The sequence below is a fragment of the Cryptotermes secundus genome, unplaced genomic scaffold (assembly GCF_002891405.2).
Source record: "Cryptotermes secundus unplaced genomic scaffold, Csec_1.0 scaffold171, whole genome shotgun sequence".
In the NCBI taxonomy this organism is placed as follows: domain Eukaryota; kingdom Metazoa; phylum Arthropoda; class Insecta; order Blattodea; family Kalotermitidae; genus Cryptotermes; species Cryptotermes secundus.
Genome location: NW_019726223.1, coordinates 753,125 through 764,997, shown reverse-complemented (window position 1 = coordinate 764,997; position 11,873 = coordinate 753,125). Strand labels below are relative to the sequence as shown.

General features: G+C 40.4%; 1 protein-coding gene across 8 annotated transcripts in view; it reads left to right on the top strand.

Moving 5' to 3' along the window:
- LOC111863940 (biotin--protein ligase) overlaps positions 1 to 11,873 on the top strand; it is a 34,316-nt gene that overhangs the window by 14,759 nt on the left and 7,684 nt on the right. For 7 of the 8 annotated variants that reach the window (XM_023850775.1, XM_023850779.2, XM_023850772.2 and 4 more), the window contains 7 exons: positions 2,784 to 3,056; positions 3,660 to 4,028; positions 4,549 to 4,891; positions 5,678 to 5,863; positions 6,972 to 7,265; positions 7,700 to 7,814; positions 9,897 to 10,119. In XM_023850775.1, the coding sequence (XP_023706543.1) occupies positions 2,784 to 3,056; positions 3,660 to 4,028; positions 4,549 to 4,891; positions 5,678 to 5,863; positions 6,972 to 7,265; positions 7,700 to 7,814; positions 9,897 to 10,119 (1,803 nt within the window). The remainder of the gene's footprint in view (positions 1 to 2,783; positions 3,057 to 3,659; positions 4,029 to 4,548; positions 4,892 to 5,677; positions 5,864 to 6,971; positions 7,266 to 7,699; positions 7,815 to 9,896; positions 10,120 to 11,873) is intronic. The other variant, XM_023850776.2, reaches the window with a different exon arrangement.

Genomic DNA, 11,873 nt, shown 5'->3' with positions numbered 1-11,873 from the left:
CAAAAAACAACATTCCAGTGATGGAACATCCACCGTATTCTCCGGACCTAGCACCGTGCGACTTTTTTCTCTTCCCAAAAATCAAGTCTGCGCTGAAAGGGACCAGGTTCGAGTCCGTGGATGCAGTGAAAGCAAAAGCGACGCAACTCTTGAAGAGCATAACACAAGATGACCTGCAGCACTGCTTCCAACAGTGGAAAATTCGCATGGAGCGGTGTAGGGATCGGGGAGGGGACTACATTGAAGGGGATAACATTTCGACTGTCTGATTTTTTTTTAATAAAGGGTTAGAGCATGAATCCGGTTTCTTTATTGCCACACCTTGTAGTATTCAATGCTAGCAGCATTGGGAGGCTGGTCTGAGAGGTAGAGAACTTTGCAAGACTTAGAAATTGTTGTGGCTCTCTACTCAGAAACACACCTGAAACCTCATATGAGGTTCTTCATTCCACACTGTGATATTTATCAGACTGAATGTGAAGACAGGCAAGAAGGCTGGACCACCTTTGCTGTTCTGAAAGGCATCCCTCACATGTGCAGACTTACCCCCTCCCAGGGGGCTACTGAAGTGGCTGCCAACACAATCTGTGAGTGAAGTTAAAATTTTAACTTTAACATGAAACATACCCAAAAATTCAACGAAATATTTGCATTGTTTTATTCAGTAATATGGATCCATGCTAGTGAAACAATTCAGTAACAACAGTATATATTCATATAAACCTACTAAAGATGATCATTTTGATCGAAACCTGTAGTGGTATGCATAATAAAAACAAATATTGAGTCATTAATATTAGTTTTATTTACTCATAGATTGTTGTGTTGATGGCCATGTTAGTATCCTTAATGAAACACAATGGGATTGGAAAAAGTAAATATATTACCTCCTCTTTTTCAGTAGAAGCAACAGAGGTCTGCATACTATTTGGAAACTGAAATATTGCTTGCAGCTGTTTATAAATCTCCACAAAGACTGTGGAGTGACACAGACATAAATCTATGCTGGCAGGTGACCTGAATTCAAAACACCCAGTTCGAATAGTCAGATTTCAAACCCTCAGGTTTGAAGCTTGCTTCACTGTTGCATAATTGCCATGTTTACAGAGGTGTTGCTGGGCAACCCTGTGTAGCAACTAGTGCGCATTGGCTCGGTTAGGCATGGCACAGAAAAACAGCACTTTCCTTACTGCTGCATAACCTTGTTCCACTTCCAGTTGCCCAACAATGGTTTGACATGTCACAGTATGTTAGCTCTATAACATTTTAGCATCCTGTTGCACTTTTCACTTAGTGTTGATTAGTTTTTTGCAGTCTTATGTGCAGTAGCAGGAGACAGCAGTTTCCTCGCCCAGTAATCTTAACACCTTGGTCAAAACATATAGTGATTGACTTTTAAACTTTTAAAATGAATAACTTTTAATACATTTTATAGAACATATTGTTGCACATGAGACTGCATAAAACTAATTGACACTAAATGTTAGCTCCAACTTCAAAATCTTAGCCCCGAAATGCTCAACACATTACACTCCTGATGGAAGAGATGATGATGTGGACATTGTGATACATCAGAACATCTAACTGTTGAGGGTCATCATTGTGAATATTCTGGACTCATATTGTTTATTGTTTATTGTTATTAAATAACTCCACAAATCCTGTATAGGGGCTTTAGCACCCATAGGATATAGAGCTAGTCAAACATGTATCATATCACTTACCAATCATATTTAGCATTCTGGACCCTGTTAGAATAAGGGAAACTTTAGATCCAGTTGAAAAACCGATGAACTGGGAGCAGTTTCAGAGCCTTGCTTCTGAACTGGTATCTCCAAATATACAAATTTGTCCTTGTGATAAAGTTGATAAAGCAGCATGTGACTTTGCAGCCTCTGTAGCTTTGACATACAGGCTATCGATTAGAAAAACTGTGAAATTAGACCATAAATATGAAATGCCAGGCCTAGATCATTTATTAAAGCACAAAAGAAAGCTTAGACAATTATGACAGAGACCATATACTGAGTCACTCAGAATATTAGGAAAATGGTCCAGAAGACAACACTTGAAGCTCAGAAGCAGTGTTACACTGCAAGAATAGGTGTTTTCTGTGTGGTCCACTCTGAGGGCTTTTCATTTGACACGTGAGGTGGAAGCAGGTGCCTGAGAACTGGAGCTGTGGAATGCAAGCTGAGGAATCTACGGTGTTAGCAGCCATTACCAGTGAAGAGATAGCAGACTGAAAATTTTTATGCATGCTGTGGACAATTTTAGAGTGTGTGAATTAGCAGTGACACTGCAATTAATTGTGGTTACAAGTTTTAAGAGTCCAGTAAATCTGATTACCAATCCAAACCCCATCTGTAGGCTCCTAAAACATGTCAATATGAACAAATTCTAGCTATTATAAATTCTTTCCAGAACTTCTTGCCAAGGCAGATGGTGTAGCTGTAACCTTCTAGACTCATATTCAGGAATTTCTAAATTCAAATCTCTGTCCGTTGATTCAGCCAGTTTATTCTTTCAACAGCTTCCTCAACCTGATCTTGAAACTGACTTCTGTGTTTACTTTGGTTCATCCTCTTACCAGCCATAGTTCTGTTTCTTCACATTAATGTTTTTTACTAAATAACTTCAGTAGTTGGTATGGCACAGTTAAATAATGTACAAATCACTCCACAGTGATGTGTAATGTCTGGTGGCTGTCTTACTGTGGCTGCTTCTCCTGTTAGCTCACATACTTAGGCAAGTGTTGGGTGTTGATTGGTTGCCTTCACCAGGGAGTCGAAGAGCAGCGATTCATTCTGTTCACTGGGTTCTGCTAGCACGGTGTCCATGACATCACATACTGGTGGTGGGAAGGTGGCTTTGAACCAAGAGGCTGCTGGAGTGCCACCACATGCAGACCCAGTATTTGCTGTTAGAAGACCAGGCAAACAGATTAAATCTTTGTCCACCAGTGTGAAGCCACCCAATGTACTGGTGTACTCAGAGAGCAGTGTTGCTCTGGAGAATGTGAAAGCTGTCATCCGCTCGACGCTGCAGAGAGACAAGTGAGTACCAATGAGCCCCCCCCCCCGCAGAAAGAGATATTTTTGTGCATTTATAATTTCTGAAGGGTTCTGCGATGGTGTATAATACTCAGAATTATTGGGTTTTTGGACTTTGTCCATCAACAGGTCTTCTAAAAACTAGAAATCACAACGTTTCAGAAACTGTATCTGTTTCCTTCCTCAGGTGAGGGGGCGGAGACACCTATAACAGCATAGGTGTGTCCCCTCCCCCCATCTGAGGATGGAAACTGATCCAGTTTCTGAAATGTTGTATTTTCTAGTTTCAAACTTGGACCAGTAAATAGACCCACCTGTGGAAGGTGCCATCAAAGATAAAACAGCCTCACACATCATATATGATTATAAGGTTCTAGCTGAATTAAAATTTTGTTGTCTGGAACTCCATTTCGTGAAGCCGAGCAACTATCAACAGGCCCCATTAAGCAAAGTACTATGCTTCATTTGAAGTATGTGATTGCTAGAGGGCAGAACTTAGAAAGGAAATGCACAGTATAAGTATAAGTGGTCATGGCCCAAAGGTCAATCTGTTATTCTGCTCTTGTCATTCATAAGTAACTTCACGGACTGTCGTATTTGTTACAGGTATGTCATTTACACAGTAAGCAAATCCACACTACTGTCTTCACCATGGTCAGACAACACCATACTGCTGGTGGTGTGTGGTACAGTTGCAGATATCCTGGCACCAACGTTCATGAGCTACTTACTAAACGGAGGGCGGATTTTATGCCTCTGCTCTGATTTCCTGCATCTGGTTCTCCCAACATTTCGAACAGCTGAGGTGCGGGAACATGAATTAGTGCGCTTCTCTTATGCACGTTGGAAGCATGTTCAAATGATGCATCACATCTTCTGCTATCAGGCATCACCTGCACGAACAAGGTTCTCCCCTCGTGAGCCCCAGGAACCTGACAACGTGGCAGCGTCTCCACAACAAAGCACTAATTCCAGGTACACTGTTCTGCATTCTACTGGTCTCACATGTGGATAGTTTGAACTTTGAATGTACATCACCGAAATCAGATCTAAAGCATTGTGAATAATGTTAAATATGAAAAAGTTTCTCTCATCTGGTATGTGACGCTGTGTAGTCTGGTATAAAGTTGCTGTTGCTTTGGAGGAACTTCCTGCCTCCACCATCGGGATAAGTCAGCAAATCAAACATGGAAAGAAATGATGCAGGTATAAGGAGGCAGAGGATGGGAACAGGGTGCTAACGGAACCAATAGGAGTAAGGAGAACAGTGCAAAAAAATATTTACTTCTAAACGCCCTTTTTCAAAGGACGGAGGAATTGGGAAAAATTATGGCTTTTGGTGAACCAGTCCACAACCTTGAAGTCAGTAGTCTTCATAATTGCTGCCACAAGAACCTCAAATTTCACATGGAATTTGCTGGGTTGATTTTTGCATGCTCTTGTTATGTTGGGCATTTTTGACTCTTCACATCTGGTTCATTTGCTGATGTTTCAGAGCTCCACAGCCCCCATCTTCTGTACAGGTTTTTGATGGAAACAACAAGCCACATACATTGCATGTTCAGGTGCTGGGAGCAGAGGAGACGTGGCACACCCCGTCACTGCTGCTTGCAACAGTTGGACGTGGGGACGGCAAAGTAGTATTCTCGCAAGTGCACCTCGAGGTGGATCCCACACAGTACGAGGATGAAGAAAGCAAGTTTGTAGCTCTGAAAGAAAGCAACACAGCTCGACTGGAGATCATACAGGATCTGCTGTCCATGCATCTTGGTCTGGAGTGCACCACCAGTCAGAAATTGCCTTCCTACACGCCTGGCTACTTCCTTGGCAGGCATGAGGTTCGAATTAGTATTAGTTTCTGGGACCTGCAGCACTAGAAAATGTTCGGATGTTTCCTTGCATAATTCTGTTGTCTTCTCCCTTTCTCATTGTTTTAACTCTATTACTGTGTAACCAGCCAAGTGCCATGCCAGGTCAGTTGCACATGACAAAGTATGTGCATTGTCCTCACACTGATTATTTATATGTAGAGAGGAGATATGCACTGAAATGTTGACCAATTACTATCTGCTCTCTGAACGCTTCTAATGTCACAATTTTCCTGTACAGGTTCACTGTTCAAAGCCGTTAACCACTAGTTTTACAACTTGTATTATGATCACAGAGGCACTGAGTAAGGTTGGTGTTGTAATACTCCATACCTATATTCAGGAGGTGCTCAGTTTGAATCTTAAGTGAGTTACTGACTATCCTCATATGTTCTTCAAGGTCTTCTGCAGTCCCTCCAGGCAATTGCAGGGTAATACCTTGATAGAACAGATTTGCTTTCTCCTACATTCTTTCCATCACTCATCCTACCATCTAATAGTGTGTAGTCAAGAGACCAACAGCTATCTTAAATCACAAAGAAATTATTACATGCCTAGTGTTATATCTTTGCTCTTTATATTATTTGACATTTCATCAAGTAGTTTGTGTATAGGAACAACAGATGGCTGGTAAAGAGTGAGGCTGGAAATAAAAGGGACGGTAAAATATTAATGTAAAATTGTGGGGGAAGAGAGCGAGGGATATTTGGTTGAATCTGGAAATATATAACTTCTGATATTTTGTGTTGCCTGCAGATGAAGCTGGAGTTCCTTAACAGTCTCCATAGTCGTCTGGAAGGAGATAACATCCTCAAGATGTCTCAGATAAGTCTACAGTTCTGCACTGCCAAGGGGGTGGAGCCCCCAAAAGCCACTGCCAACTTCATGCCTATTCTTGTTCATGCCTGCCCTGCCAACTTCTCCACTATAGAGTACTTTGAGGTACATTGTCACTAGCTGGCCAATTTTTCATGAAAGATAGTCTGAACAACATGCTATTAGAAGCCATTTCATCTGATAATTTTATTAACTCCTTGTTGTTAGTAATACCAATATAGGACTGCCTTGTGAGGTCGAGAGTAATAATAACTTAATTTATTTTATCATTTGTAAGTTTTGTGTGACTGGGAAGTTTGGCACGTGGTTATGCTGTACGCTCATTTTTGGGAGGTGCTTGTTTCATATATCACCAGATGTCCTGACTGAGGTTTTTGTGGTTTTCCTCAGTCCCTCCAGACAAAATACCAGGATAGTACACTGAATAGTCCATGATTACTTCCTTCCACACCCTTTTCAATTCACCTATCATCCTACCACTCAATGCTATATACTCTAGATACCAACAGTGTTGTGAACAACCCGCAGAAAAGGGTTTTTGTTTTGTAGATCTTCAAAATTTGTTCTTATTTTGTGAGATTAATTTTTGTGTGAGTTTGGTGTTGTAACCTGTATGGAATATATCTGTAGTATTAAAATTACTGAAGGTTGTATTAGAGTGGATAGCATCGTTACTTCATACACAGGATGTCTTATGTTCCATCTCCGCTTAGAGACTGGCTATTCCAATTAAGGTTTCACATTGTCCACCCCAGCCCCTTCTGGTAAGTACTGGGAAAATACCTCAAATGAGTGACCATTTTGGATCACCAGTTGCTTATATTGAAAGGCCTATTATTTCCTTTCACAGATTTTATGATGCATTGTACTTGTTGACCCAGATGGGGCACCCCTTCCTTCCCCTCATGTTTATTTTGAAACATAAACCTATATATGCCTAACCCTCCTTACACACCTCACCCCTGATGTTGGCAGCACTGCCCACATCCACATGATATAAACACTGCTGAACCAAATTATCATCACCGATGAACCATGATGAAAGCCTAAAATCTGCAAATTAATCTTGTTAAACATTCATTATGGCTCATTTTATGGACTTCGTTCAGAGAAGGCATACTTACACAGTGCGTGGCTGCAATTGGTGCAACTGAGGGCCTGCCGCAGCAAACCCTTGAATTCAAGGTCTATCCTGGTTTTTTTTTTCTTCCAGAATCTCCAGTCAGATGTTCTGGGTCGCTTGGTTATCTTCTCAGAGGTGATGACAAGTTCCATGGATGTTCTGTCTGGGGTGCCACTGCAACATGGACTGGCTGTTGTCCCATGCCAGCAGACACATGGTGTAGGACGTGGTGAAAATGTGTGGCTCAGTCCTGAGGGGTGTGCCATGTTCTCAATACAGCTGCACATCCCCCTCAATTCGTATCTTGGACAGCACATCTCTCTGCTACAACATATTGTAGGTGTGGCTGTTGTTTCAGCTCTCTGCAGCATACCTGGTTACCAGGTATGGCCATGTTTTGCCAGTAATTGGGTTCACCAGACGTGATATGCATTCTTCTTTACTAATTGATAACATACTTGAGGATGGGTTTAGAAATGTCTGTTTTGTTTGTCCTTGGGCAGTGGCTTTATGGCACACATGTACTAAGTATTTCAATTATATTAGTGATTTTTAAAAACTCACTGAGTTCTGTTTAAAAGATTTTTTCTGCAACCATAATTTACATTTATGTGGGTCAATGGACAGGGCTTTCATGTTCCTCCTGTCCAAATGCTGAAATAGTACCCCGAAGTAGATCACATCCATTTTCTTCCACAGCCTTTCCAGTTCATTATTCACTGATCATCATATTATTCAACACTTTATAGTCTGAGTTACCAACAATATTTTTAAATGAACCATGGATAAACTCTTTCAGCATTTGTGACACTTTTCAGGACTTGGACTTGCACCTTAAGTGGCCCAATGACATCTATACTAGCCAATCAGCAAAGCTGGGTGGCATCAATGTGAAAAATTCCATAAATAACGCTGTTGCTGTTTGCAATGTTGGTAAGCCATCATATGCTCATTATTCTCTATTCTTGTAAGCTAGTAATTATTTCAAGTCTTTCTTCCTCACTGGTGTAATATAAATAAACTTTATGAATTTTCAAGGAATGCCCTGCTTCCCATGTGGTTCCAGCCCCCCTCACCCCTACCCATTAAGCTCTACATCCCGTCTGTCAGCCGTCATCCAAATGTCGCTACAGCACAGGCACCTCATGTATTCACATACTCATTATTGAGGCAATTTGAGACAAGGAATATTTTTGTGATTATAATTTGAGGCATTAACCATGAGAACAGTGTAGTCTATTCCATTGGGTCTCAAACTTTGTTTTGCTCTCAGTTGGGGACAGTGATATCAAAGTTCTCTGCACTGATTGGGAGCTGTTCAGGTTAGATCTCCAATCAGATATGAGCCCAGATTTCTGTGTGCACCTCCACCAAAGCTTAGGGCGCATTTCCACGGGGCGTGACACTCTAGCGTGAGGCAGGTATTCGTGAGTACGACCCATGTGAACGAAGCGTCGTGGAAATTCTTATGATGTCACAGGCAAGAGTGAGGGCTCACGCTTCATATCAAACATGTTTGATTTTCAGTCGTGAGTTTGCCTCTACAATGTCTACACCCGATCGGGTCATAAAATTACGAGAAAGGGAAACGCATTCCAGAAGGAAATCAAATTGGTCTTCAGACACTCGTAGTAAGTTACTTTAAATCATCTGGGTAACTATTTCTGAGTTCCATGTCAACCAAATTATGTGGCCCTAATTTCCTATTTAGAATCCACTTCCTAACCCACCATCACCTTTTCTTCTGTTTTCCTTTCATTTCCACCATCTGATTCATTCTCTGCACTAAAATAGCAACAAAAACTGAACTCACAACAGCACAACTTTCTATGAGGAGCTCGTTCATGGTTGGCTTTCCACGATCAACTGAATCATGTCTTCGTAGACACTTCAGCCAGTGTGAACTATTCACGACCCATGGCTGGTGGGTTCACGCCTGCAAATTCACGAAAGCACGTACGAAAGCGTTGCACGCTTTCGTATCTACACCCTGTGGGAACATAGGATTAGACTTTAGAAAAGTGAGTAGTACAAGGCCCGCCCAGCCGTGGTTCAGGTTCCACATTCTTCGAGTGTTCATTCTTGCTGTCTTTCTTGTGTGTAATGTTATGTCAGAAATGGAGGGAGCATGATGAAAACATAACTTGGAACCAAAAAATAAACTTTTTCTGTTTTCTACTAAAGTACTGTAATGGATTTGATCAACTCATTGCCAGGCAATGGCTCGATAAACACCCCATGATACGTGAACACAGCAACAGAATGGAATTATGCAATCCATTTCCAGACAACGGCTTGATAAACACATTCTCATGTATTGGATCATGCTATGCAATGTGATGACATCATCAAGAATACAGGCTGTTTTCCATGGGGTCTGTGCAAAGTGATTATAAGAGAAGTGAATTCATAAGCTAGGAGCACTTGAGAGTACAAGGACGAGACTGGAGCATGCCCTTAGTGAATTATGAAGATTAGTTGAGTATAGATTAGGACAGAAGGGTACAAAGTGATTGAAAAATAAGAAGACTTCATAGTGATTTGAAGTGTTTGTTTCTGTTTTGAGATCCATTGCTAAAAGGTGACTAATGGAAACTGAGAATCCTAGTGCGTGTGCAATGGCGAACTGGAAATTGTGGAAATCAGCGATAGCTCTGTATTGCCTGTACTTAAGAGTGTTTGTAAAGGAAAGTACTAATAAATGCAATCATCTGAACTAGAATCCATTATTTTCGTCATGCATACCATCCTACATGTGACAGTACATTTACTGTTACAGATCTCCTGGGCTTTGCCCATCATCTGGCATTACAAACATGATACGTGTCAGAAACTGGGCCTGCCTCCATCCTTAAGTGAAAATATGAGGAGGCACTTTTCCAGTTGAGTCTTTATAAAGCTATAAGTATAAATTTTATCCTGCCTCCATTTTATGAACTTCTGCTTATCCAAGCTGTGTTAGCAGTGTTGTGAAATTGTATACAGACAGTTGACATCACTGTTTTGTCATTTCAGGTGTTGGTGTGAACCTTGACAATAAGAACCCCACGACATGTATCAATGAGATGATTGTGCAGCTCAACTCCATGGCATCTGCTCCAAGCGAGAAGCTGGCACCACTGTCTTGCGAGAAGTTGCTTGCAGTCACATTCACACAGCTTGAGAGTCTTCTGAATTCAATCCAGATGGGTCACATACAGCAAATCCTGCAGCTGTACTACAGTTATTGGCTTCACAGGTCTACAGACTTAATACTCCAAAACTGATTGCCCATAACAGAGTGGTAGAGCTAGACATTTTATTTTCCAATTGGAATGCTGAAGGTTTAGTAAGCAATGCAACCACATTTCATCTTTAACAGGTCCCGTAGCTTACAAGTTTGAAAGATGTTGAAATGTCACAGGAGAAGTTTGTTATTATACATCAGCATTTTCGTGTATTTGCAGTTTTATTTCCGTGTCATGAGGATTGTCAGTGTGCTATCTGTGGCCACAACAAAGAGCTGCCATGCATGCACCATCATTTCCCTCATTGCCCACACCATTTTGAACTCTCACTATGTTAAGTGTTCATGTAATGTGTTTCCCATTTTACACATTTTCAGTACTCATGACAATTTTCAGGGACACGAACCCCACATATAACAAGAGTCAACCAATGATGTAAATAGTTTGATGATTATGAATGATGGCTTAAGAAAAATATGAAGCAAATTATTATTCAGTAAACAAGCTGGTCTAGATATAGTGCCTTAAACTTGTTTCAGAGGTTCTTAGTTAAAATCTTATCAGGGTCCTGGTTATTGTTGCTGAGCTTTTCATGATTTTGCTCAGTTCCTCCAGGTAAATGCCAGAACAGTCCCTCAATTAGACTGTGACTGTTTCCTTCAAAATCTTTTCCATTTCATCATCATTCATGTGTTATTGTTTCTATCTGACTGTACATAATCTTGATGTTGACAACACTGTATTGTAAAAAAAAATATGATTATTTTTTATTTAAAGAACTGTTCCAGAATTTCCCTTGAGGGACTGAGGGATATCAAGACTCAATGCAGTATTCTCCAGGCCGGTATTCAAACATGAGGAACCTCGCAAACATGAAACAGTATTGCTGTTTACTATGCTGTGACATTGGTGTCTGGGATTAAGAAATTGCTGTAAAGAAATAGGTTTGTGGGGGGTGTACTGGATTCATCTGACTCAGGATAAAGACCTGTGGTAGGTTCTTGTGAACACAGCAATGAAACTTCTGGTTCCTTAAACTTTGAGGAATTTCTTGATTAGCTGAGCAACTGTTAGTTTATCAAGATGGCTGTGCTATATGGAATTAGTTTGTTAATTAGTTAGTTGGTTGCTTGCTTGCGTGGTTAGGAAAATGAAATTGGAAAATTAATTAAAATTGATTTGCTGGAGCTGTGATCAGCTTAGGAAGATGATGTTAGATTTCAAATTGCTTTGCAAGGGATTGCTCTGATAAACTGGGTATAACATAACATAACATAACATAGCTACATGGTTTCACAGATCCTTTGTCCGGAAACCGGACTGGATATTGAACTCGTCACAGCTAAACTGACATTGCAATGTGCAACCTGGTCTAGACAATAAAATATTCAACAATTATAACATTGATAGGTACAACAGTATAAAAATCAGTCATCTTACAATTCTTTGCTAGAACACAGTCTTAGAAAACAGACTGTAACAGTGCATAAAATTACCTACTTGCCATATATTCACCTACCGAGTAAAATGCTTTTGAGGCCAGAAAATCCTTTAGTCTTTGTTTAAAAATATTAATATTGTCTTTCAAGATATATATGTTTTGTGGCAGGTTGTTAAATATTCTAATAGATGTAAAATGCACACCCTTCTGAATGGAAGATAATCTCACAGAAGAAACATGTAGCCTATTGTGCCATCTGGTACTTATTTGATGTATGTTATCGTTTGCTTGGTACATATTATAATTTTTAATTACAAACAATAT